Source organism: Hemiscyllium ocellatum, chromosome 24 (assembly GCF_020745735.1).
Source record: "Hemiscyllium ocellatum isolate sHemOce1 chromosome 24, sHemOce1.pat.X.cur, whole genome shotgun sequence".
Classification (NCBI taxonomy): domain Eukaryota; kingdom Metazoa; phylum Chordata; class Chondrichthyes; order Orectolobiformes; family Hemiscylliidae; genus Hemiscyllium; species Hemiscyllium ocellatum.
The window spans coordinates 17,540,659-17,563,349 of record NC_083424.1 but is presented as its reverse complement, the minus strand read 5'-3'; the positions used below and the strand labels follow the sequence as shown (position 1 = coordinate 17,563,349).

At 38.7% G+C, this 22,691-nt stretch overlaps 1 protein-coding gene across 2 annotated transcripts in view; it reads left to right on the top strand.

The window, feature by feature from the left end:
• Positions 1-22,691, top strand: part of LOC132827079 (probable E3 ubiquitin-protein ligase HECTD4) — a 302,053-nt gene that overhangs the window by 101,994 nt on the left and 177,368 nt on the right. For both annotated transcript variants that reach the window (XM_060843537.1, XM_060843536.1), the window contains exons 10-16: positions 2,081-2,194; positions 5,245-5,385; positions 6,297-6,529; positions 7,902-8,047; positions 17,855-17,925; positions 19,024-19,129; positions 21,318-21,438. In XM_060843537.1, the coding sequence (XP_060699520.1) occupies positions 2,081-2,194; positions 5,245-5,385; positions 6,297-6,529; positions 7,902-8,047; positions 17,855-17,925; positions 19,024-19,129; positions 21,318-21,438 (932 nt within the window). The remainder of the gene's footprint in view (positions 1-2,080; positions 2,195-5,244; positions 5,386-6,296; positions 6,530-7,901; positions 8,048-17,854; positions 17,926-19,023; positions 19,130-21,317; positions 21,439-22,691) is intronic.

Here is a 22,691-nt window from a genome sequence, read left to right as displayed (position 1 = left end):
AATGATTTGGAGGAAGAAAGTAAATGTACTGGAGCCAAATTTGCAGAAAACTCAAATAAGTGGAAAAGGCAGTTTTTAAAAATTCATTCATGGGATCAGGGCATCGCTAGCTTGCCCTAAGGCAATTAAGAGTCAACCACATTGTTGTGTGACAGGAGTCACATGTAGGCCAGACCAAGTGAGATGGCAGTTTCTTTGAGATGGGTTTTTCTGACAGTTGACAGAACTTTTGCCAAAAACGTTGATTTTCCTACTTGGATGCTGCCATACCTGCTGTGCTTTTCCAGCACCATTCTAATCTAGACTCTGATTTCCAGCATCTGCAGTCCTCTACTTTTGCCTAATGGTTTCATGGTCATCATTAGACTTTTAATTCCACCATCTGCCATTGTGGGATTCAAACCTTAGTCCCTTGAATGTTACCTGGGTCTCTGGTTTAACAGTCCAGTGATAATACCACTAGGCCATCACCTGCCCTAAAGAGAGATACAGTTTGCAGTGAGATATTGATAGGTTAAGTAAGCAGCAAAATGTTGGCAAATGCAATATAATGTGGGAAAATGTGGCATTCATTTTGGAAGGAGAAGAAAAACAATATTATTTAGATAGAGCAACACTTAAGGGACTTGGGGGTACCTGTGCACAAAACAGAGAAAGCTAGCACATAGATAATCAGGGAGGCTAATGGAACGTTGGCCTTTGTTTCAAGGGAGTTGGAGTATAAGAGCAGGGATGTCTTACTCCAACTGTACAAGGTGCCGGTGAGACCACACTTGGAGAGCTTTGAGCACTTTACGCACCTTTATTTAAGGAAAGATATCAGTTCATTGAAGGCACATCAGTGAAGAATCATTAGGATGATCCCTGGCATGGAGTGATTGTCTTACAAGCAAAAGCTAAACAGTTTAGGACTCTATTTGCTAAAGTTTAGAAGAATGAGAGGTGATCTCATTGTAACGTACAGGATTCTTAAGGAACTTGATAGAATGTTCCCCTCATGGAAGAGTTTAGGACCAGAGATGCTCACAATAAAGGCCACCAGTTTAAGACTGAAATGAGGAGGAAATTCCTCTTGGAGTTGAGTGTCTTTGGAACTCCTTACCACAGAAAGCTGTGGGGCAGACTCCCTATGTATATTTAAGGCTGAAGACAAATTCTTCATCTGTTTATTGGGAAATCAAGGGTTATGGGAAAAATGCAGGGGATGGTCGTGAGGAATGTCTGATCATCCGTAATCCTACTGAATGGTGGACCAGGCTCAAGGGGCTGAACAGCCTACTCCTATTCCTATTTATGATAGTCTTATGATTTGCATGATTATGAATCATGTGGCTTTTAAAGGAGGTAGTTATGTCTTTCACAATACAATAGTGTGTGAACTTTGACCACTGATAAGCTAGCAGTCCTTCCACTTGCATTTTATTTTACCTTAATAACAAAAGTGGAGTGGTTCTGATGAAGTCACCAGATTCAAAACATTAACTCTGTTTTCTCCCCACAGCTGTTGCCTGACCTAGTTTCTCCAGCAATTTTTGTTTATTTCAGATTTCCAGCATCTGCAATTCTTTGTTTCATGTTATGGCATTGTGTTATCATTTAGATTTTATTTGCTGCCATTCAGTTGCAAGGTGTAGTTAAAATTCTGGTGGTGTTTATTGCAATCTAGTCAATAGCTTTTTAGTTAAAATGTAATACGAAGAGTTATAATTGTATAATCGAGATGTTCTCAACTGATTTGAGTGGTGCATCATGTTGCATACCTGGCAGTTTTGCATTTGACCCATTTGAAGTGTGGCAAACATTCAATTTCATCTTTAGTTTAATTCTTGCAAAAATGCTTGATGTTAGACTAGAACATTACATTGTGTAAGATTGGGGTATACACTGGCATACTATTAGTTTGTTCTTACCACTGTCACTGTTAAGTGACCATTTGAGGTGCTGAATTAATATCGCACAACTACAACAGGATAATATTACATTAAAATTATCAATTCAAAGGAGAGGTTCTAAAGCAATGAGTAATAAGATATTAGTAACTTTGTCTCCTCATTATAACTTGACATATCTTTCTGTTCAGTCCTGTCCTCTAGCCTGGTTTTCAACATTTCAGATGGCCAATTTAACAGCCGAGCAGACCTGATTGATGCAGCTGGCAGTTCTCTTGGGCGGGGAGCTCTGGTTCCAGGACTGGGTAAGGAGAATATATTGCAGGTTGATTGATTCAAATAATATTACAAACCTTTTAATGTTAAAAGTAGGTTGTAAACTATGAGCTCATGGAATAAGCTACTTTATAGTAATAGGCAATGTTAAGTGTCATAGTTTGCTTTTAAAATTGAAGACTAGGGTCTGCGAGCCCAGCATTTGTCTGTCTGGTTCTGCCATTTAGACTTGACAGCTTTCTGTTCTACACTAAACAAAAACTACAATTTAGCTTATGGCTACATTATTCCAAGCTAAAAAGAACATTATAAAATCAGTTATAAATGCAAATGTGTTTTTGCAATGAATAATAGGTTCCTTTTTGTTTTGTTCATGGGATGTGGGTGTTTTATTGCCCATCACTGTGCTTGAAGGTGGTAATAGGGTATTGTCATGCTCAATGCGCAATGTCATTATGGCAATTACTTTTCCACTGTCTATTTTCTATAGCTACAATAATAACTGCACATAGGATAGTACTTCACCTTTTCTGCATTCCTAAGGAAATTTGGAATATTTGATCAATTAATTTCTAGAGTGGATTGACAGGCTTGTCAATTTGAATTGAGTTTGAGATGCAATTTGTCTCGGGTGGACAAGCTTGCCAGTGATTCAAATTGACTGGTAGTCACAGCTGGTCTTTGTTGAGCTCCAACATTTAAGTATATTGTTTAATATTTGTTGAGTAAAACCGTTCTCTGACTTATTCTGTCAATTAATTGAACTGCAAGCAGAAAAAGAAATCTATGCTGGAAGAAGAAATCTTATTGGGCTTTAGACAAGGAGATAATTAATGTGGCTCTCCATGCTTGCTCTTCCTCTGAAAATGCTGTCTAGTTAGTCCAGTTACTTTTCTTTTTGCCTATTCCCTTATAAAGTTTGCCTCTGTACTTTGTATTGCATTTTGAAAGTTACCATTGATTTTGCTTGCACCATTCTTTCAGACAGTGTATTTCAAATAATATGATTTGATTTATTGAACCCAATATACCACAGTACAGTGAAATGTTTAGAGTTGCGAGCATACGGGCAGACCGTAGCAAACAAGGACACACAGATTGAGGCATATAAGGTTGCAACTTCACAAGTGGTGTGCAGAAGCAAGGTCAACACTAGATTTGAAATTAGAGAGATCCATTCAGCTGACTAATAATAGCAGGAAAGAAGTTGTTCTTGAACCTATTGCTTTTGTATCTTCTGCCTGATGGAAGAGATTGAAACAAAGTATTATTGGGACAGGAGGGATCTTTGATGCTGGCAGCCTTTCCATGACGCCAAGAAGTATAGATGGAGTCCATGGATGGGAAGTTGGTTTCTGTGAGGGTCTGGCTGTGCACACAACGTTCTGTAGTTTCCTACAGTCCTGAGCAAAGCGGTTGCTGTATCAAACCGTTACACACCTGGATAGAATGCTTGCTACAGTGCATCTGTGAAAGTTGGTGAAGATTCGTATGGGCTTGTCGAATTTCCTAAGCCTCCTGAGGAAGAAGCAGCATTCTTGTGCCTTCTTGACCATCTGATCTACATGGGAAGATTGTTGGTTATTGTCACTCCTAGAAACTTGACACATTCAACCCTCTCCACCTCATTTCTGTTGATGTAGATTGGGGGGGGGGGTCTTTTTTTTTTCTGTGAAATAAATGATCAGTTCTTTTGTTTTGCTGATATTGAGAGACAAATTGTTACCATTGCACCATGGCACAAAGCACTCTATCTCCTTCCTGTATTCTGACTAATCATTATTTGATATCTGGCCTACAACTGTAGTGTTGTCAGCAAATTTGTAAATGGCGTTCTTATGAAATTTGACTACTCAGTCGAGAATGTACAGGCAGTACAGTAGGGAGCTGAGTATGCACTCTTGCAGGGTGCCAGTATTGAGGATTATTGTGGAGGTGATACTGTTTGCTGTCTTCACTGATTGCAGTCTGTGCGTCAGGAAGTTGAATATCTAGTTTCAGAGGGCAGAACTGAGACCAAGGTGTCAGTGTTTTGAGATAAGTCTGGTAGGGATTATGGTATTGAAGCAGGAGTCTGATATAGATGTCCTTTTATCCAGTTGTTCCGGGGATGAGTGTACGGCCAGGCAAATGGCATCCACTGTGGGCCTGTTTCACTAGTTGCAAATTGCAGGGATTGAGGCAGCCTAGGAGGCGAGAGATGATGTGAGCTATGACTAACCTCGAAGCAATTTGCTGCAGTAAAAAAAATTCATCTTTCCTAGCTCTGATGCCAGTTGTCTCAAATCTATCCTCTAAATTGGAGTGGAAACTGTTTCTCCTTATCTACTTTACAAAAATCACTTTATAGTTTGAACACCTCTTAAACGTCCTTTTCACCTGTTCTGAGGAGTACAGTCCCTTATTCACTAGTCTCACTGTGTTACTGAACTCCCATGAACTTCCTCATCCCTGGCACTATTTTAGTAAATCCGCTATACAAAGTCTCCAAGATCTTCTCATTCTCATCAAAACTATGGAAGCCAGAATTGGATGCCAAATATGAATTGTAGCCTATTCCATAATTCATAAAAAACAGATCAAATATCAGTATTTACTTAACTAAAAGGAAACAAAGCATAATTTCTCATCTTCTGATTAGATCCAAGGTTGGTAGAAAGTTTACTTCTCTGATGTAATCAAACTGCATACTTAAGGTATATTGGACTTTCTTGAAGTTCAGCATCAGAAAGAAAAGATAGCTGCACTGAAGGCAAGTTCTGATGCAGATATCAATAGATCAGTGTTGCATATGACCAATTAACCACAGCAGTGTTAGTGAAAGTCTGGAATCTGACCACCACTTCATTTTCTTAGTAAGAGAACTTTAGGCCTGGATTTGGGAGAAAACAAGCTGTACTACTTTGTTAGATAATGACAGAAAATTCTGGTTAGAATTGTTATGGTGGACTTGATTATTATTGTTTCATAAAGGAGTGCCTCCCCTTTGCTTTTCTTTACTAGTAGTGATGCTCCTTCTAAAATGTAGGCTTTTACCATATTGGTTGGTTGCATCTTAATAATTAATTTTCTGTACTAGGAGCCTGCTATGATGCCATGAATAATATGATTTGGACGTGTTCTAGTGACTACATGGATCAGTGGTGTAACCCTGGTAACCAGGCCTTCCATCACATCTGTCAACGACTAGGTGTTAGCCACATCATCCCTGAACCAAAAGGTTTGTGCAGTCTGACTTATATATTAATTAACGCTACTGGCATACCTTATTTAATTTGCGTGGCCTTATTTTTGTGCTTATTGCACCCCCTTCCCTCCCTCCAATATTTTGACTTTACTTTTCTTGAAAGATATTAAATTATATTGTGTGTGGTTTCATAGAGCAATGGCAGAATTATAGAGTTTCTCAAGACTATTCTTCATTTACTTATCTAAACAGTAGAATTTAGAGATCAACACCCATATTATTTTTTGTTTCGTTTCTGGCAAGGATCACCAATAATAATTGGAAATGGAAAGCTCATTGCTCCTCCTCTTCCCACAACCCACAAAATCACGAGTGGCAAAAGCAATACAATCTCCAACCCAAATTCTATCTATGATCAGTTAACTCAGCACACTGAAGTGATTGTAAAGCAGCAGTATTCCCTTAGAGTTCTGCATTTGTTCTATTCCACCATCTTTGTGCTTTCCTCTTGGATCATCTGAATCTATCAAATCACTTGGACCTAGATGCGCATGTATCTGTGCACAAGTCTCAGGTGTAGCATTTGCAAAACTGTTTGAATAAATAACAGTTTTTGCTTTGTCATATGTGAACTATGTTTAGTGCTGTGGTCAAGTTAAGTTAAGGGAAAGATTAGACTGGCTTCTAATGCAGCACAATATATTGAAGGAATTTGATATGTGGTGACCTCTAATAGGACCATAAAATATAAAAATGCCTTTTATATTGGCTTACTGTTGATCACTCAAAATTGTTGGTTGGATGCTAGCAGCAATATCTGAAGAAAGATAATACCCAAATAATGCAGAATTGATAATGTGTAACAAATTGTAGTTTCAAATTAACGTATTAAGAGATTATAAATCATTGCTTTTTAATTCCTGTTGTCTATGTTGTGTTTTTAGATGAATCTGTGTCAACCAGTAATGTAATTAATCAACTTCTGCATCATGTGGGAGCAATGTGCATTCATCAGCTCAATTTGCTGACTGCTAGTGCTAATTTACCGATCTCAAACTTCCTGGGAAAGCAACACCCCATTGAAGCTCAGCACCTGAGTAGTATCTGTGACATAATGGAGAAGGCCATGGCAAACAAGGATGCCTGTATTATTCGCTGTATTCTTATTGTTTTTCAGGTATAGTATATCATTGCATTTTCACTTTGATATTTGTAATCTACAAAGTTCAGTCTTTCACACTCTAGTTCAAAGATTTACCTTTAGGTGCATTTAAGCAACTGCTGGACATCCAATGAGTTGAGGGGTGCATAGATTAAATTATTATATTTTATATTAGGATTAAACCTCGGCACAACATCGTTGGCCAAAGGCCCTGTTCTGTGCTGGACTTTTCTATGTTCTGTGTTCCAAGTGTGATACTTCAAATGTTTATGTATACAAGGCTGCATGAAGAAATGAAAACATTCTGCACTGTTTTAACTTGACTGCAGATTTTGTCTTTACTACTGAGAATCACTTATTGAAGCATTGTGCTGAAGTACTGGTTAGATCTGGATGGCTAATTTACTCAGTTAAATGTTCTGTAGTTCTCATCGGGATTGAGGCTAAGCATCATGAAGTACATGCCCTTGTTTTATCTGCACCTTTCTACATTATCTAATAGACAGAAACATCTTGTCCTTTCCCACATCACTGAGCTCCTCCTTACCACGTTTCTGCTTTCTATGTCTTGATATTCTTCCTGTACTCCAAATAGGAATTGGGAAAGTCAAAACTGAATTAGTTTGAGACATCTTGTTATATTAAAGGCTGTAGACAAATTCAAGTTGCTTTAGTTATTTTGCTAAAGAAAAATAAGGCCATTGCTTTCTATGTTGTACTTCAGGTTTTTTTTGGCTAAGGCAAACAACAAAAAATGTAAGACTATAAGACAGAAAGAATAGGCCATTTAGCCTATCGAGTCTGCTCTAACATTCAATGAGATTGTGGTTGATCTGATAAACTTCAGATATAATATCAAACAATGTTTAAATACTGACTTGCGTTCCCGTAGCATTCAGAGCAATGGGAAATGGAATGTTTGTTCAACAGCATGGGCATTGTGGGCCAAGTGGCATCTATGTGCTGTAAGCATTCAAGTCTATTGATGTGAAGCAAAAGTGAACAAGTGGAGTTGAGATACAAATCAGCAGTGATATAATTGAATGACAGAATGGACTGGAGATGTTGAAATTTTCTGAAACTAGCCCCATGTAAAAGGAAATACATTATAGTGCCTCCACTTTCAGCAAAGTCTAATTACAGTATATTGGTAATTTTCTTTAAAGATGTGAACAAAGGAATTTAAATTAGGGAAAATATTGGGAATTACATACAGATAGATAAAACTGCATAACTTTTTAAAAAGTATGATATTGCTTATATATGGAGAGGAGAAAGGAAGTGTTGCAGTATATTTTGAAACTAAAATTTGGGGCTTCCAAGTTCAAAAAAAATCTGTAACTAGTGGGCTAATCTGAGTACTGTATAATTGTGCTTTTTTTTATAGGTAATATTCAAGTTTTTCTTCAACCCGCAAACCGAGCGAAACCGCGAGATTGTCCAGCGATCTGAGGTACTGCTCTGGCAGCTTTTGAAAACTCCTGTTGATGAAATTGGTGAAGAGATTCAGAGGGAGGTGTGTTTGGCTATTAGGTCAGTGATTAATGCTGCAAGGTATTATTTTAAAATCTTTTGTCTTAAAGTATAATTTAATTACATATTAACGTTTTCAATGATCCTGCTGGTGCTTAATTCAATATTGAAATTGAGAAGGTAATGCACTAAACCTGAGTTTTGTATAACTGTTCAAATTTCGTAAATGAGCTTTGCACTTGTAAGCGCAAAAGTTTTAATTTTTGTAATTGGGAAGCGCAGCTGATTTGGTGAGGTGCTATTGCCATAACATCTATCAAGTTAGTCAAGATACAACACTTAATCTCTAATTGTGAATTATTTTGATTGCTGTGAGCCCTAGAAGCTAAAAAGAAATATAGGTTGAAGAATGTTAAATAATTTAAAATAACTGTTCGATTTAGCTGTTTTCAAATGGAATGCTGGTCAAAATATAAAAATTGACTTCAGACTTTTTGGTTTCAGGGGAGGAAAAGTGCTTGTTTCTATTCCCAGTGGTTGCTAAGTAATTAAAAATGCACATGAGAGAAGATTGCATGCACCTGTGCAATCCAGTCTGACAAAGCTCAGAGTTGAGAGATGCTATTACATACCAGTGGGGTAGCTGAGCCTTGAATCCAAGCCTCCTGAATCAGAGGTAGCAACATGACCACTGCATAATAGGAGCCTCATGTCTTTTATGTAAGCGTGGAGTGCTCTTGTACAGTGGTAGTGTCCCTACCTGTGAACCAGGAGGCATGGGTTCAAGTTTGTTGTGTCCCAGAGGTGTATAATAACATCTCTCAGCAGGTTGATTAGGAAAATATACATAAAGAGCATTCCCTATCCAAAGATCGAGAACAAAGAACAACACAGGAATAGGCCCTTCAGCCCTCCAAGCTTGCACCAACCCATTTTGCCCATTCGGACTAAAACTCTTCACTTAGAGGATCCGTATCTCTTATTCCCTTCCTGTTCATATATTGTCCAGGTGGTGCTTGAATGCTGCTGTTGTGTCCTTCTACCGCCACCTCTAGCAATGCTTTCCAGGCACTCGTCATCTTTTGTGCATCTCTATTAGACATTCTTCCTCTCACCTTGAACCTGTGTCCCTACGTAATATATCCTCCCACTCTGGGGCGGGGCGGGGGAAAGCCTCATACTTTCCACTTTATCCATGCCATTCACAATTTTATAAAATTATATCAGATTGCCCCTCAACCTCCTGCATTCCAGTGAAAACAAGCCCAGTTTATTCAACCTTTCTTCATAGATAAAATTTCCCCATACCAGGCAACATCCTGGTGATTCTTTTTCTGTACTCTCTCAAAGTGTCCACATTCTTCTGGTAATGTGGTGACCAGAACTGTTCGTAATATTCCAAGTATGACCTAACTAAAGTTCTACAAAGCTGCGACATAACTTGCCTATTGTTTATACACAATGCCCCTTCCATGAAGGTAAGCATGCCATATTACTACCTTATCTACTTGAGCTGACACCTTCAGTGATCTGTAGACCTGCACACCCAAATCCCTTTGCATATCAATACTCTTTAAGGCTTCTGACAATCGCCATACAATTTCCACCTATACTTGATCTTCCAAAATGCATCCCCTCACATCTGAACAGATTAATCTCCATCTGCCATTTTTCTGCCCATACCTCCAACTGATTTATATCCTGCTGTATCCTCTGACAGTCCTCATCACTATCTGCAACCCCATCACTCTTTGCATCATCTGCAAACTTACTAATTAGACCAGCTGCATTTTCCTCCAAATCATTTATGTAGATCACAAACAGCAGAGGTCCCAGCACAGATCCCTGTGGAACATGACTCGTCACAATGCTCTATTCCGAAAATCATCCTTCCACGGCTACTTTCTGTCCCCTATGACGAAGCTAGTTCTGTATCCATCTTGCCAGCTCACCTCTGATACCATGTGACTTCACCTTTTTGTACTAATCTGCCATGAGGGACCTTGTCAAAGTCTTTATTAAAGTCCATGTAGAAATCATCAACCACTTTTCCCACATCAAGCAACTTCATGAAGTTAGTGAGGCACGACCTTCCCTGCCCAAAACCATGCTGTCTGTTGCTAATAAGTTCATTTGCTTTTAAATGCTTATACATCTTGTCCCTGAGAATCTGTTCCAATAATCTCCCCACCATCAACTTGAAAGTCACAGGCCTGTAATTCCCAGGATTATTCATGTTACCCTTCTTAAACAGTGGGACAGTATTGGCTATTCTCTAGTCCTCTGGGACCTCACCTGTAGCCAAAGAAAATACAAAGATTTCTTCAATGATCCATCAATTTATTCTCTTACCTCCCGAATATTCTTGAATAGATCCCAACAGGACCTGGGGACTCATCTACCTTAATACTTTGTAAGACGCACAACACCTCTTCCTTTTTGCTAGCAACTTGGTTTAGAAACTCAATTCCTTTCCTGAAATCATCCTCCAGTTCCTTATCTCCGGTGAATACTGACACACAGTATTCATTTAGGACCTCACCTACCTCTTCTGGCACAGATTCTGTCCTTTGTTCTTGAGTGAGCCAACCTTTTCCCTGGATACCCTCTTTGCTTTTTATATATGTATAAATGTATATATATGTAGGGATTCTCCTTAATCCTGTTTGCTGACAACTTTTCATGATCCCATTTGGCTCTTCTAATTTCTTAGTTTAAGTTCTTTCCTACTTTCCTTCTATGCTTCAAGGGCTTTGTCAGTTCCCATTTTCCTGGATTTTACATATGCTTCTTTTTAACCAAGCCATAACATTCCTGGTCATCCAAGGGTCAAGTAACTTGCCATATCTATCCTTCATTCTTGCAGGAACTATTATCAACTGTCATTTGAAATATTCCCACAAGTCTGATGTGGATTTGACTTCAACCAGCTGCCTCCAATTAACATTCTCCAGTTCCTGCCTAATATTGTCGTAGTTCACCTTCTCCCAGTTTAATGCCTTCACCCGAATACTGCTGTTATCCCTATCCACGAGTACTTTAAAACTCGGATTTTGTGGTTGCTACTCCTGAAATGCTCCCCCACTGAAACTTCACTCACTTGGCCAGGCCCATTTTTAACACCAGGTTGAGTATAACCCCTTCCCTGCTTATGTACTGTCAAGAAGCTGACAAATGGTGCTTACAAATTTTCCTTCATCCAAGCCCATAGCGTGAAGTGAGTCCCTGTCAATATGGGGGAAGCCTTGTGACACTATCAATATAACAGGATTGACTCTGAGGTGAGACACTGAGGACCTGTGAGTGCTGAAAGCACAATTCCAAATGTGAGTCCATGTCTTCACAAGAGGAAGCAGTGGAATAAAATAAATATGATTCAGGAGAAACTGATGGTTAAGTGAACAGCAAGCCAGTTGAGTGCATTGATTCTTTGCGAAAAACCAATAAATTGATTTTTAAAAATATAATTGTCAGTGTTTTTTTTTGCTGACCCACTGAGAGAAAATAGTTTTATTATTTTGTGGGATATGGACATCACTAGCAAGGTCAGCATTTGTTGTCCATACCCAACTGCCCCTGAATGGAATGGCTTAATCGGCATGTTTTAGAGGGCAGTTAAAAGTTAACTCCATTACTGCGGCTCTTGACTGGATAAGAATGGCAGACTTCCTTCCCTAAAGGCAATAGTAACAAGATGGACCTTTAAGATAAATGAATTTCGTGGTCACCGTTATTGAGACTAGCTTTGAATTCCATATTACTTTTGTTAATTGAATTTAAATTTCATCTGCTTTGATGGTGGTTTTAAATTCATGTCCTGAGTGTAGGCCTTGGTTTCTGGATTATGAGACTTGTTGCAGAATTACCAGTAAACTGTAGTTTACCTCCAGTTCAACCACTAGGTGTCATTTACTTCTGTGTTTTCTTGAACTGTTCCAGTCAGTGTGTGGAAATATTCTAGCAATACTGTTAAGTACAAAGTTCTAGGATTTCAATCCAAGGAGTGAACAAACAGATTCAAATTAAGATGCATGGGTTTAGAGAAGAACTTGGAGCTGGTAATGTTCCCATGCACCTGCTGCTCATGTCCTGCTAGACAGGAGAGGTCACAGAGTGCTGCTGTTCCTAACCTGACTACACCTTTGATACTTTGAGCTCTAGGGAAGGTTTATTAATCATTAGGGAAGGTTTATTATAGTTTTGTGAAATTTTGCCCTTTAAACTGTATAATGTATTATTATGCTTAACAAGAAGCTATCAATTAATATTAGTGGGATATCACTAACTGCTTTCAGTGACCATTCTTTTCACATGGACTCTATTCTGGGAGAATCATTCTGCAAAATAATGTTCATTGAGTGTTGTCATTTTTTTTCATGTGAAATCTTGAGGGCTATGAGAGGCATAAATCAAAAGAACAGCTTGTACAAGAATCAGATGGTATTTCTTGGTCCTTTAATTTCCAGCGATTCAACATCTTGATATGGTAGGGGGTGGTAATTGTTTAAAATTTGTTTTTGTAATGAAGCCCTGTTGAGGCAAAAAAGCTGAACTGAAATAAAAATAGATTTTTGATTAATAAAATCACAGCAAGGTATTGAAGCCAAACTTTGTCTTAATAACATTGCAGTTGAATCTAATTTTATGCCTTCACAATATATATTTTCAAGTGGGCCCTCTTGCGGCACAGAGGTAGTGACCCTATCTCTGAACCAGAAGACCTGAGCTAAAGTCCCACCTGCTCCAGAGGTATGTAGTAATATCTCTGACCAGGTTGATTAGAAAAATAGATTAATTTTTTTAAAAAACGTCATTTGCATACTGCCCAATCAGGTCACTGGATAGCTATGTGTTATCTGTGATCTGGATGAAGGGAGTAAATGTGTGCTGGCTAAATTTGCCAATGACGTCAAGATGGTATGAAAGTAAGTGAAGAGACAGAGTCTCCAAAAGCGTATAGACACTGGGCAAAAGTTTGTCAGTTGGTGTATGATATGGAAAAAATGTAATTTGTCTGCTTCAGGAAAAGTAGATAAGCAACATGTGACATAAATCAAGGGATAAGTATGTCCTAGTATATAAATCACCAAAAGTTGGGGAAAGGTTGTAATTACTTTAGAAACAGTTCAGAGAAGGTTCACTTGATTCATTCCTGGGATGAAGAACATATTTTATCAAGAAAGATTAACCTTTTACACCATTGGTCTTTATAAGATCAAGAGGTAATCTTATTGAAATGTTATCAAGTCCTCTAGGGATCTTATCTTTCTAGATCCACATTCTATGTTTTCTCTTTTTGGGGGAGAAATCAGAACGTGGAGTTGAAACCACAATCAGATTATCCATAATCTTATGGAATGGCAGTGCAGGCTTGAAGGGCCAAGTGGCTTGCTTGTGCTTTTTAGTGCTATGTTCCTCTGGATTGGGAGTCCTAGTCAGTTTTGTTCCTCCCACTGACCAATTGTGCTGTAGTTAACTGTAGTGCTTCAGTTTCTGCCTTCTCTGCATGATTGGAGTTCAAACTTAAGGTCAAACTGTGTAGTTTTGTGTCATAACCAGTTGAGCAGAATGGAGTTATGAATTCTAATACCAAATTTGTTTAGGCATCTGATCTTGTAATCATTTTCTTTTGCATCTTGGCATAAACAAATGCATCTTTTACATGCTTTGCCTGCTTTTATCATTAAATGTTGCAACATTGCAATATTGATTGGAACCTCCTTCAAGCAGATGGTTTGGAAGGAGCTGTTTTTGTAACGTGTGTTCAGGAGGGTTTCCTAACTCAGTACGTTGATAGGCTGACGAGGGGAGATGACATTTTGGATTTGGTGCTCGTCAATGAGCCAGGGCAGTTGTCAGATCTTGCGGTGGGAGAGCATTTTGGGGATAGTGACCACAACTGCCTCACATTCTACATAGCTGTCGAAGGAGAGAAGCAGGCACAATGGGAGGATATTTAATTGGGGAAAAGGAAACTATGATACATTCAGATGTGCGTTGGGAAGCATGGACTGGGAGAAATTGTTCCAAGGAAAGGGCACTATAGACATGTGGAGACTGTTTAAGGAACAGTTGTTGCAAGTGATGCACAAATGTGTTTTTTTGAGACAGGCAAGAAGAGGTAAGATAAAGGAACCTTGGATGACGAGAGCGGAGGAGCTTCTCGTCAAAAGAAAGAAGGCAGCTTAAGTAAGGTGGAGGAAGCAAGGGTCTTGCTCAGCTCTAAGAGGATTACAGGCAGGCGAGGAAGGAGCTCAAAACTGGTCTGAGGAGAGCCAGGAGGGGACACGAAAAAGGCTTGGCAGGAAAGATTATGGAGAATCCAAAACCATTTTACACTTATGTGAAGAAGAAGAGAATGATCAAAGAGAGAGAGTAGGGCCGATCAGGGATAGCATAGGGAACTTGTGTATAGAGTCTGAGGAGGTAGGGGAAGACCTAAATGAATATTTTGCTTCTGTCTTTACTAAAGAAAAGGACCTTGTAGTGAATGAAAGCATTGAGGAGCTGGTAGGCATGTGGTAACAGATAGAGATTGAGGATGCTGATGTGTTGAAAATTTTGACAAACATTAAGATTGACAAGTCGCTAGGGCCAGACCAGATTTGTCCTCGCCTGCTTTGGGAAGCGAGAAATGTGATTGCTTCACCGCTTGCGAAGATCCTTGCATCCTCGCTCTCCACTGGAGTTGGACTGGAGGGAAGCAAATGTAATTCCTCTCCTCAAGAAAGGAAATAGGGAAATCCCCGGCAATTACAGACCAGTCGGTCTCACGTCTGTCATCTGCAAGGTGTTAGAAAGGATGCTGAGGGATAGGATTTATGACCATCTGGAAGAGCATGGCTTGATTAAAGGCAGTCAGCATGGCTTTGTGAGGGGCAGGTCATGCCTCCCAAATCTTATTGAGTTATTTGAGGATGTTACTCGACAAGTTGATGAGGGGCGAGCGGTGGGTGTTGTTTATATGGACTTCAGTAAGGCATTTTATAAGGTTCCCCATGGTAGGCTCATTCAGAAGGTCAGGAGGAATGGGATACAGGGACATTTAGCTGTCTGGATACAGAATTGGCTGGTCAACAGAAGACAGCGAGTGGTAGTGAAAGGAAAATATTCTGTCTGGAAATCAGTGGTGAGTGGTGTTCCACAGGGCTCTTCTTGGGCCTCTATTCTTTGTAATCTTTATTACTGACTTGGATGAGGAGATTGAAGAATGGGTCAGCAAGTTTGCAGACGACAAAGGTTGGAGTCTGAGTAGGGCTGTTGTAGGCTGCAGCGTGATATTGACAGGATGTAGAGATGGGCTGTGAGGTGGCAAGTGGAGTTCAACCGGGATAAATCGAGGTGATGCATTTTGGAAGGTCGAACTTGAAAGTTGAGTACAGGATTAAAGACAGGATTCTTGGCAATGTGGAGGAACAGCGGGATCTTGGTGTGCAGGTACATAGATCCCTTAAAATTGCTACCCAGGTGGACAGGGTTGTTAAGAAAGTATATGGTGTTTTGGCTTTCATTAACAGGGGGATTGAGATTAAGAGCCATGAGATCTTGTTGCAGCTCTACAAAACTTTGGTTAGACCGCACTTGGAATACTGCGTCCAGTTCTGGTTGCCCTGTTATAGGAAAGATGTGGATGCTTTGCAGAGGGTTCAGAGGAGGTTTACCAGGATGCTGCCTGGAATGGAGGGCTTATCTTATGAAGAGAGGTTGACTGAGCTCGGACTTTTTCATTGGAAAAAAGAAGGAAGAGAGGGGACCTAATTGAGGTGTACAAGCTAATGAGAGGCATAGATAGAGTTGATAGCCAGAAACTTTTCCCCAGGGCAGAAATTGTTAGTACGGGGGGACATAGTTTTAAGCTGTTTGGCGGAAAGTATAGAGGGGATGTCAGAGGCAGGTTCTTTACGCAGAGAGTTGTGAGAGCGTGGAATGCGTTGCCAGCAGCAGTTGTGGAAGCGAGGTCATTGGGGATATTTAAGAGACAGTTGCACATGCATATGGTCACAGAAATTTGAGAGTTTGTACATTAGGTTTGCCTCACATGAGGATAAATGGTTGACAACATTGTGGGCTGAAGGGCCTGTTCTGTGCTGTACTGTTCTATGTTCTATAGTTGCACATCTCATCATGAATGTTATTGACATTTGTCTGAAATGCATCTCTAAAATTAGAGAATGTCGTTTTGTGTATTTAGGACAATAAAAGCCTTCAGACTAGTACTTTCTGTGCCTACCATTTGGCTGACTTTATTCCTGTGCAGCAGTTATTATTTCATCCCACCTGCTGAGAAGAGCAGTAAAATAGAAACTTGTGGTCAACTCGAGCATTGTTCTGGCAAAATCTACTCTGCAACCCACCATTTGAGGTCAGGCTATGCCAAAGAAGTCCTAGATTCATAAGTCATCCTGGAATTATTTGTATTATTTCTTGTTGTGATCATTTCACTTTCTAGCAATACTGTGCGTCTAAAGACATGTTATGGCTCTAAGTCTTCATGAAGACTTAATGAGTTCTGTTACATAAATCAATTTACCTCTCAGATATGGAAAAGGTGCAGGCAATTAACCTCCCCCTACTACTTCGGTCTGTCTGGTGACTCGTTTCTTTATACCACCTCAAAACACCTCAGCATTTACCTACTTGCTGAACGTATCTTTAGTTATCATATATGGCTGGATCAAATTCTCGAAATATCTCATCAGAAAATAAAAATCTAAGGTATTAAATCTATCCTCATGGGCAAACAAACTTCTGGCAATTAATTATCTTTTCCTTTTTAATCTCCTTTACAGTCATAATATTTTCCCTGAGCTGGGAGGGCCAGAATTCAAAGTTGTGCTTTAAGTGAGGTTGGACCAATGCCTTTTATAACCGTTCTTGTTGTCGTCCTAGTTTTATAGTGAAATGTTTAGGCAATAAAGTTAAGGAACTTCTTTCCTCGACTAATGAACTTTCATAATGATTTGGAATAAAAGAGATAATTCACTGGTTATGTTGCTTTTACTATACTTGTTTTCTCAACCCATCTGATGTAAATACTTAAAATAACTTTTTATTTATACTCAAGTTTGTTTTTATTTTAATATAATATATTCTGCATCCCTTTTTTCTTAAATACATTCTCCTTATATATTGCTTTCTGGGATATGCTACGTTCCCAAGTTTTTGGACTTACCATGTGAGTGCCTGTTAGAATCCAACCCTTGCATAACATGAGTTCAGTTTCCTTTACATTCCCCTCTTTTGCTAGTTTAGATAATCTCCACTCAGTGTCCCTTCAGTCACCACGGGAAAAATCCATGTCTGTCCTTTGTCCTGTGATAGCACTACTTATGTGAAGAATTTTAATTTTAACTTGAGACTCAGAACAAAAGGAAGTTTGGTAAAAGGGACAGTTGAATGCAGTAGTGTTTGTTAACATTGATTTTAAGTATGAGTTACCTTGCAATTTAAGAGAAAAGTTGTTTCACTACTAAAAAGATAAAAGGAAGGCTGGTATTATTACCTTGGGATATCCCAAAAGCTTTACAACAACTTGTTTGCTTACAAAGTATTGTCACTATAATATACAAAACATAGCCAGTTTCGGTGAAATTCCACAAGCAGAATGCGTTCTTGGTTTTTCATGATGGTTAAGATACATGTACTGATCAGGGCACCAACTCTTTTTAAAGTAAGAAAGTAGTGCGATGGAGCTGAGAGAAAAGAAGTCTTGGTTTAATGTCTCACTGAGAAGTGTCAGAACTGCACTGAAGTGTTGGTTCAGGTTTTGTATTGAAGAACCTGAACCCGAGACCTTCCTGACTTGCTGTTGAGAATGACATGTTAAACCACAGCTAACACCAAATATATACTTTTCTTTACTTATAGCTCAGGACTTAATACACTGTATCTTGGAGAGCAAGAACTGAACAATCTACTGAAATTAGTATTAACAGAAGGTAAGTGATTAATCTTTCTGTAAAATAATTACCAGATGTACCTTTAAATTGTTTAGAATGAAGTGCATACAACATTTTTCATAATTCATATCTTGATATTGGTGTTTAAGTTTTATTTTCAGACCTTACATTCCCATTTTTCCATTCTTCTTTGAAATGCACAGTGTTCCAATGAGTGGGCCAATAGAAAAATAGTTCTCTGGTCTTTTCTTCTTTTAAGTAGCTAATAGCTTGCTAGTAGTTTGTATCATCTATTAGCTGCTAGAACAGCTTCGGGTGATTGACATCTCTTCACATCTTCCATGGTGAGAATGGTGGCTACTGGGTGGCTTTTGCAAAAATGTGTTGATAATGGGAACACTCCTGTGTGAAAGTACAGCAATCCACATCGCTGTTCTTTCTTTTTAAAGTGGCTTTTGTTTTTAACTTCTAAACCAGCTTGACACTTTTTTGACATTTGAAGGTATGTAAATTGTTGGATTAGCTGATAAGCAAGCAATGAGCATAAATTGATTAAATGAAAGTTTCTGTGTGGTTGTATTATGCATCCTGTGCATTTAAAATTGCACTTACCCAAGGACCAGGCTAGCTCACTGAGTCAAATATTCATTCCTGGTACCAGTGTTTAGCTTCAACAAGGATGAAGACCTCTGAGGTAAGATTATTTCTAGTGAAGGCAAACAGAACAAAAAAAAAGCCTTACTTTGGCATAACTTTATTTAATTGGGCTTTTTATCCTCTATTATCGATTGAGTTTAAAACTGATAATCAACGTTGCACTTGCTGACAGTTGACTGAAGAGTTACACAAATGATTGAGAGTTGTATTGCTCGAGACATTGAAGCAAGTTCTCACTTCAGTAATTTGGCAATGAAAGGAAATTGATAAGTGGGTTAGAAATAATGTTTGCCTCCTATAATTAATATCAGCCTATCATGGATCAGATGCAAGTAGAGGGATAGCACTGATGTTTATGTCTCTTGATGCACAGGTCACCTCCTTTTAATAAAGTTTTTGATTTGGTGGCCCGAGGTTAAATAATGGCTTATTTAAATTTTTTGTTTGAAGTGGTTGATCTTAGACAATTCTTTGTTGCAGGACAGAGAAACAGTGGTCTTTGTCAATTACAAGATATTATCTTGGTTAATCTGGCTGAACAGCTGCAGAACAATCGATTTGGGAGTGAAGATGATGATCACTACAGGTACAATCGTTCAGCTATGTTTGCTTGCTGGCATTTTTTCCACTAATTAAAATATTTCGGTAAACTGACTACTTATTATAACCTAGGGATTTATAGTGTAACATACACAATTAAGAGTTATACTTCAATTTTAGGGCTGCTGTGCTTTGCATGTTGATCATCAAAGGTGGATGCAGAGATAGTCCTCATCTAGATTTCAGTGTACAACTTGAAGAATTAAGAATGTAAAATATTGTTATTACTGACTCTCAACCTTCTCTTGCACATTCTCCAGACTTTGGAACAGAAAAATAGTTGCTATTTATGTCTTAAAACTGGATGGGCTATTGGTACTCAACAAGCTGAAAGGACAAATGTCTTTACATGAGAATTATGCTGAAAACTTTACTAGAGGATCTCAATCCAAATTTTCCCACTTTGCTGGCTATGATGGGCTACATAATTAAGAGTAATAACTACAGGGAAATAAGGGAAGAGTGAGATTTCAAATTAGGTTTAAAAGTATTGAATTCAGCATTTAGAGTTCGATATACAGCATGAAAACAGACCCTGCCCTTTGGCCCAACGCATCCATGCTGACCAGATATCATAAATTAATCTAGTCCCATTTGTGCCAGCATTTGGCCCATTATCCCTCTGAACCCTTCCTATTCACATACCCATTCAGATGCCTTTTAAATGTTGTAATTGTACTAGCCTCCACCACTTATGTCTGGTGCACTAATATTATTAAAATACTTGAAAAGACCATAAGACATAGCAGAGTTAGGCTATTCAGCAGTTGAATCTGCTCCACCATTCAGTGAGATCATGTCAGATCTTATAATCTTTAATTTTTCAGGTTTATCCCCATAATCTTCAGTTGACCAACTGATTTAAAACAAAAATCTGTCGATCTTTGATAAGACCATCAGACACTGGTGCAGAAGTAAGACCATCTGCTCAACAAGTCTACGTGAATAAATCCCATTATTCAGAATTTATGTCAGAATCATGGCCACCTATATCTCTCTCCCCATGCACACCCCTACACACAGTATTCAAGCACATGGCGATAACGTACTGATTAGAGCAGAGGTGGATCACTTGTCCCCTTGAGCATACTCCACCACTCAATGAGACCGTGGCTGATCTGTTTGTGTTTTGACTCCACATATCCAACTACCTAACTTTAGATTCTTGTTAGGCAAAGGAATCAATCTAACTCCACCCTAAAAATATTCAATAACCACACCGTTACCCCTTCTAAGGGAAAGTTCCAAAATGTCTAAATCCTTTGCCAGGGATATGATTTCTCGTCATCTCTGTCCTAAAAGTGCAACCCTTAATTATAAAACTGTGCCTCCTGTTTCTGGATGTACCCAGCACAGGAAGCACCCTTTACTCATTGAACCCAACATTTCTACATGTGAAAAGTGAGATATCCCCATGTGCACAACAAGTGCAAGTTTTCCACATATCTGACCCTTTCTGCTATTCCCTGCGATGAAATCCAAGCACTAACTCTATTTAAATGATTGACTCTAAAGAATTTGTAAAAATGAACCATGCCTTTTGTAATCAAGAAATTTTAAAGAGCTGAAGTTTGAAGTTACTTGGAGAAAATCCTCCAAGGTAACTGTTACTACAAATACCTTTTTAGCAGAGCAACAACAATTCTTCTCCTGATTCATACACTGATAGCTTTGCTGAATTGGCTGGTAACAATATTAAATTTTATAATGACCATTTTACAGCATTACATTAAATGATATGATGACCTGAACACATCCCATGTTTATATGATAACCAGGAGGCTAAAGTTTTCTAACCACTTAGTAGCCCTATCTTAAAGTGAAACTGATATTGTACTATAGCATCCATTGCATTGTTTCTGGTTAGTACATGGGTTGCAGGTTTTGATGAACATCCCAATTTTAATTGTGTTAGCCTTTGCCTGCATTTTACAAATTTTGTTTACACTTACAGCAAGTTGATATTTATATTTGATTGTGGTAACCAGCAGCTGTAGTCTTATCAAACTCTGATGTTCCTATAACACTGAAAGCCTAAGTGGAAGAGTGACCATTAAAGCATTCTAACTGTTGGAGTCAGTTTTGTTGAAGTAATGGACAGTAGTTTGGAAGCCACATCTTCAATATGTCCAATGCATTTGTCTCATTTCCATCCTGGTTCCTGTTTCCCTCAGGCTGAATGATGAACTACTGCACTATATTCTGAAGATCGTGGTACAGGACTCCTGCATTCTCATCACAAAGTGCCAAACAGTTTCTAAAGAAGAATTTCTCAGGCTTCTTGCTACAGTGCCAGTGAGTGATTAAACATAAACAGTGTTAAGGTGTCCATTGATTGTGCCAGTACTATTAACATAGAAATACTGAGACAGTCTTAACCAATATCCTTTATGAAGCTGTTAGCTTAATGTGCTTTTATTCTATCTTCACTACTTAATAGTCTAATATGTAATAAGCTCTCACTTCAGTACAGTTGTACCATTTCTGAACAGCAGAACACTGGCTTAACAATTTTAATCGTTTCTGTAGCTTTCCTATGCTATTCTATTGTCTGGCAGAAGACAAAGGCTTTATGTGGAGACAATTGTGGCAGTGGAAAGAAAATGTAATACAAAATAAATATTGTGTTCTCTTGGCTTGGGTGGTTGTGTCAGTGCAGTTGGGGGAGTGATGCTAGTTTTACACGGCTACCTTAAAAGCAATTGCCATAGCTAATTATACTCTAATGTTAGACTTCATGGATGTCACAGCTCCAGAGCATCATGATGAGCATCAAAATGCAAATTGCAACTCTTTAGCACTAAGAGATCAAAAAAATAGCAAAACAAACCTTTTTTGTGTATGGGGAGAGGATGCAAAAATGGGATAATGTCAACCTCGTAATTTGATTTTTATAAGCAAAATTAAGGTCACATGTGAATTGCCTGATACCACCTCATTGCAAGTGCATACTTTGAGATGTCAATATGTTGAACAAATTTTATTTGGGATTCTTAACAGAACAGTTAACATACTAGTTGCAAACTCCTGCTTACATCTGTCAAAGAACCCTATCAGTGTATAATATACAAAATAGCATGAAGACAGAATTATACATCTCCAATTCTTCAAATCAAACTTGCAATCATATACTTGTAACCTTTTGTGGTAAGATTGATAGGTTTTGAAATCATGACTTGAATCTTGCATAGGTGAAAGTGAGTACTGCAGATACTGGAGATCAGAATCAAGACTAGAGTGGTGCTGGAAAAGCACAGCAGGCCAGGCAGCGTCCAAGGAGCAGGAAAATCGACATTTCGGGCAAAAGCCCTGCATCAGGCATTCCTGTTGAAGGGCTTTTGCCCGAACGTTGATTTTCCTGCTCCTCTGATGCTGCCTGACCTACTGTGCTTTTCCAGCACCACTCTAAACTTGACTTGAATCTTGCATATGTACGTTTGGTATATATGTCTACTTTTTGAAACATCCATAAATACTTCCAAAGCCCGGAATTGATACGTACACTGCCATCAATATGGGCGGTCACCATTTTAAAAATGTAGGGGGGA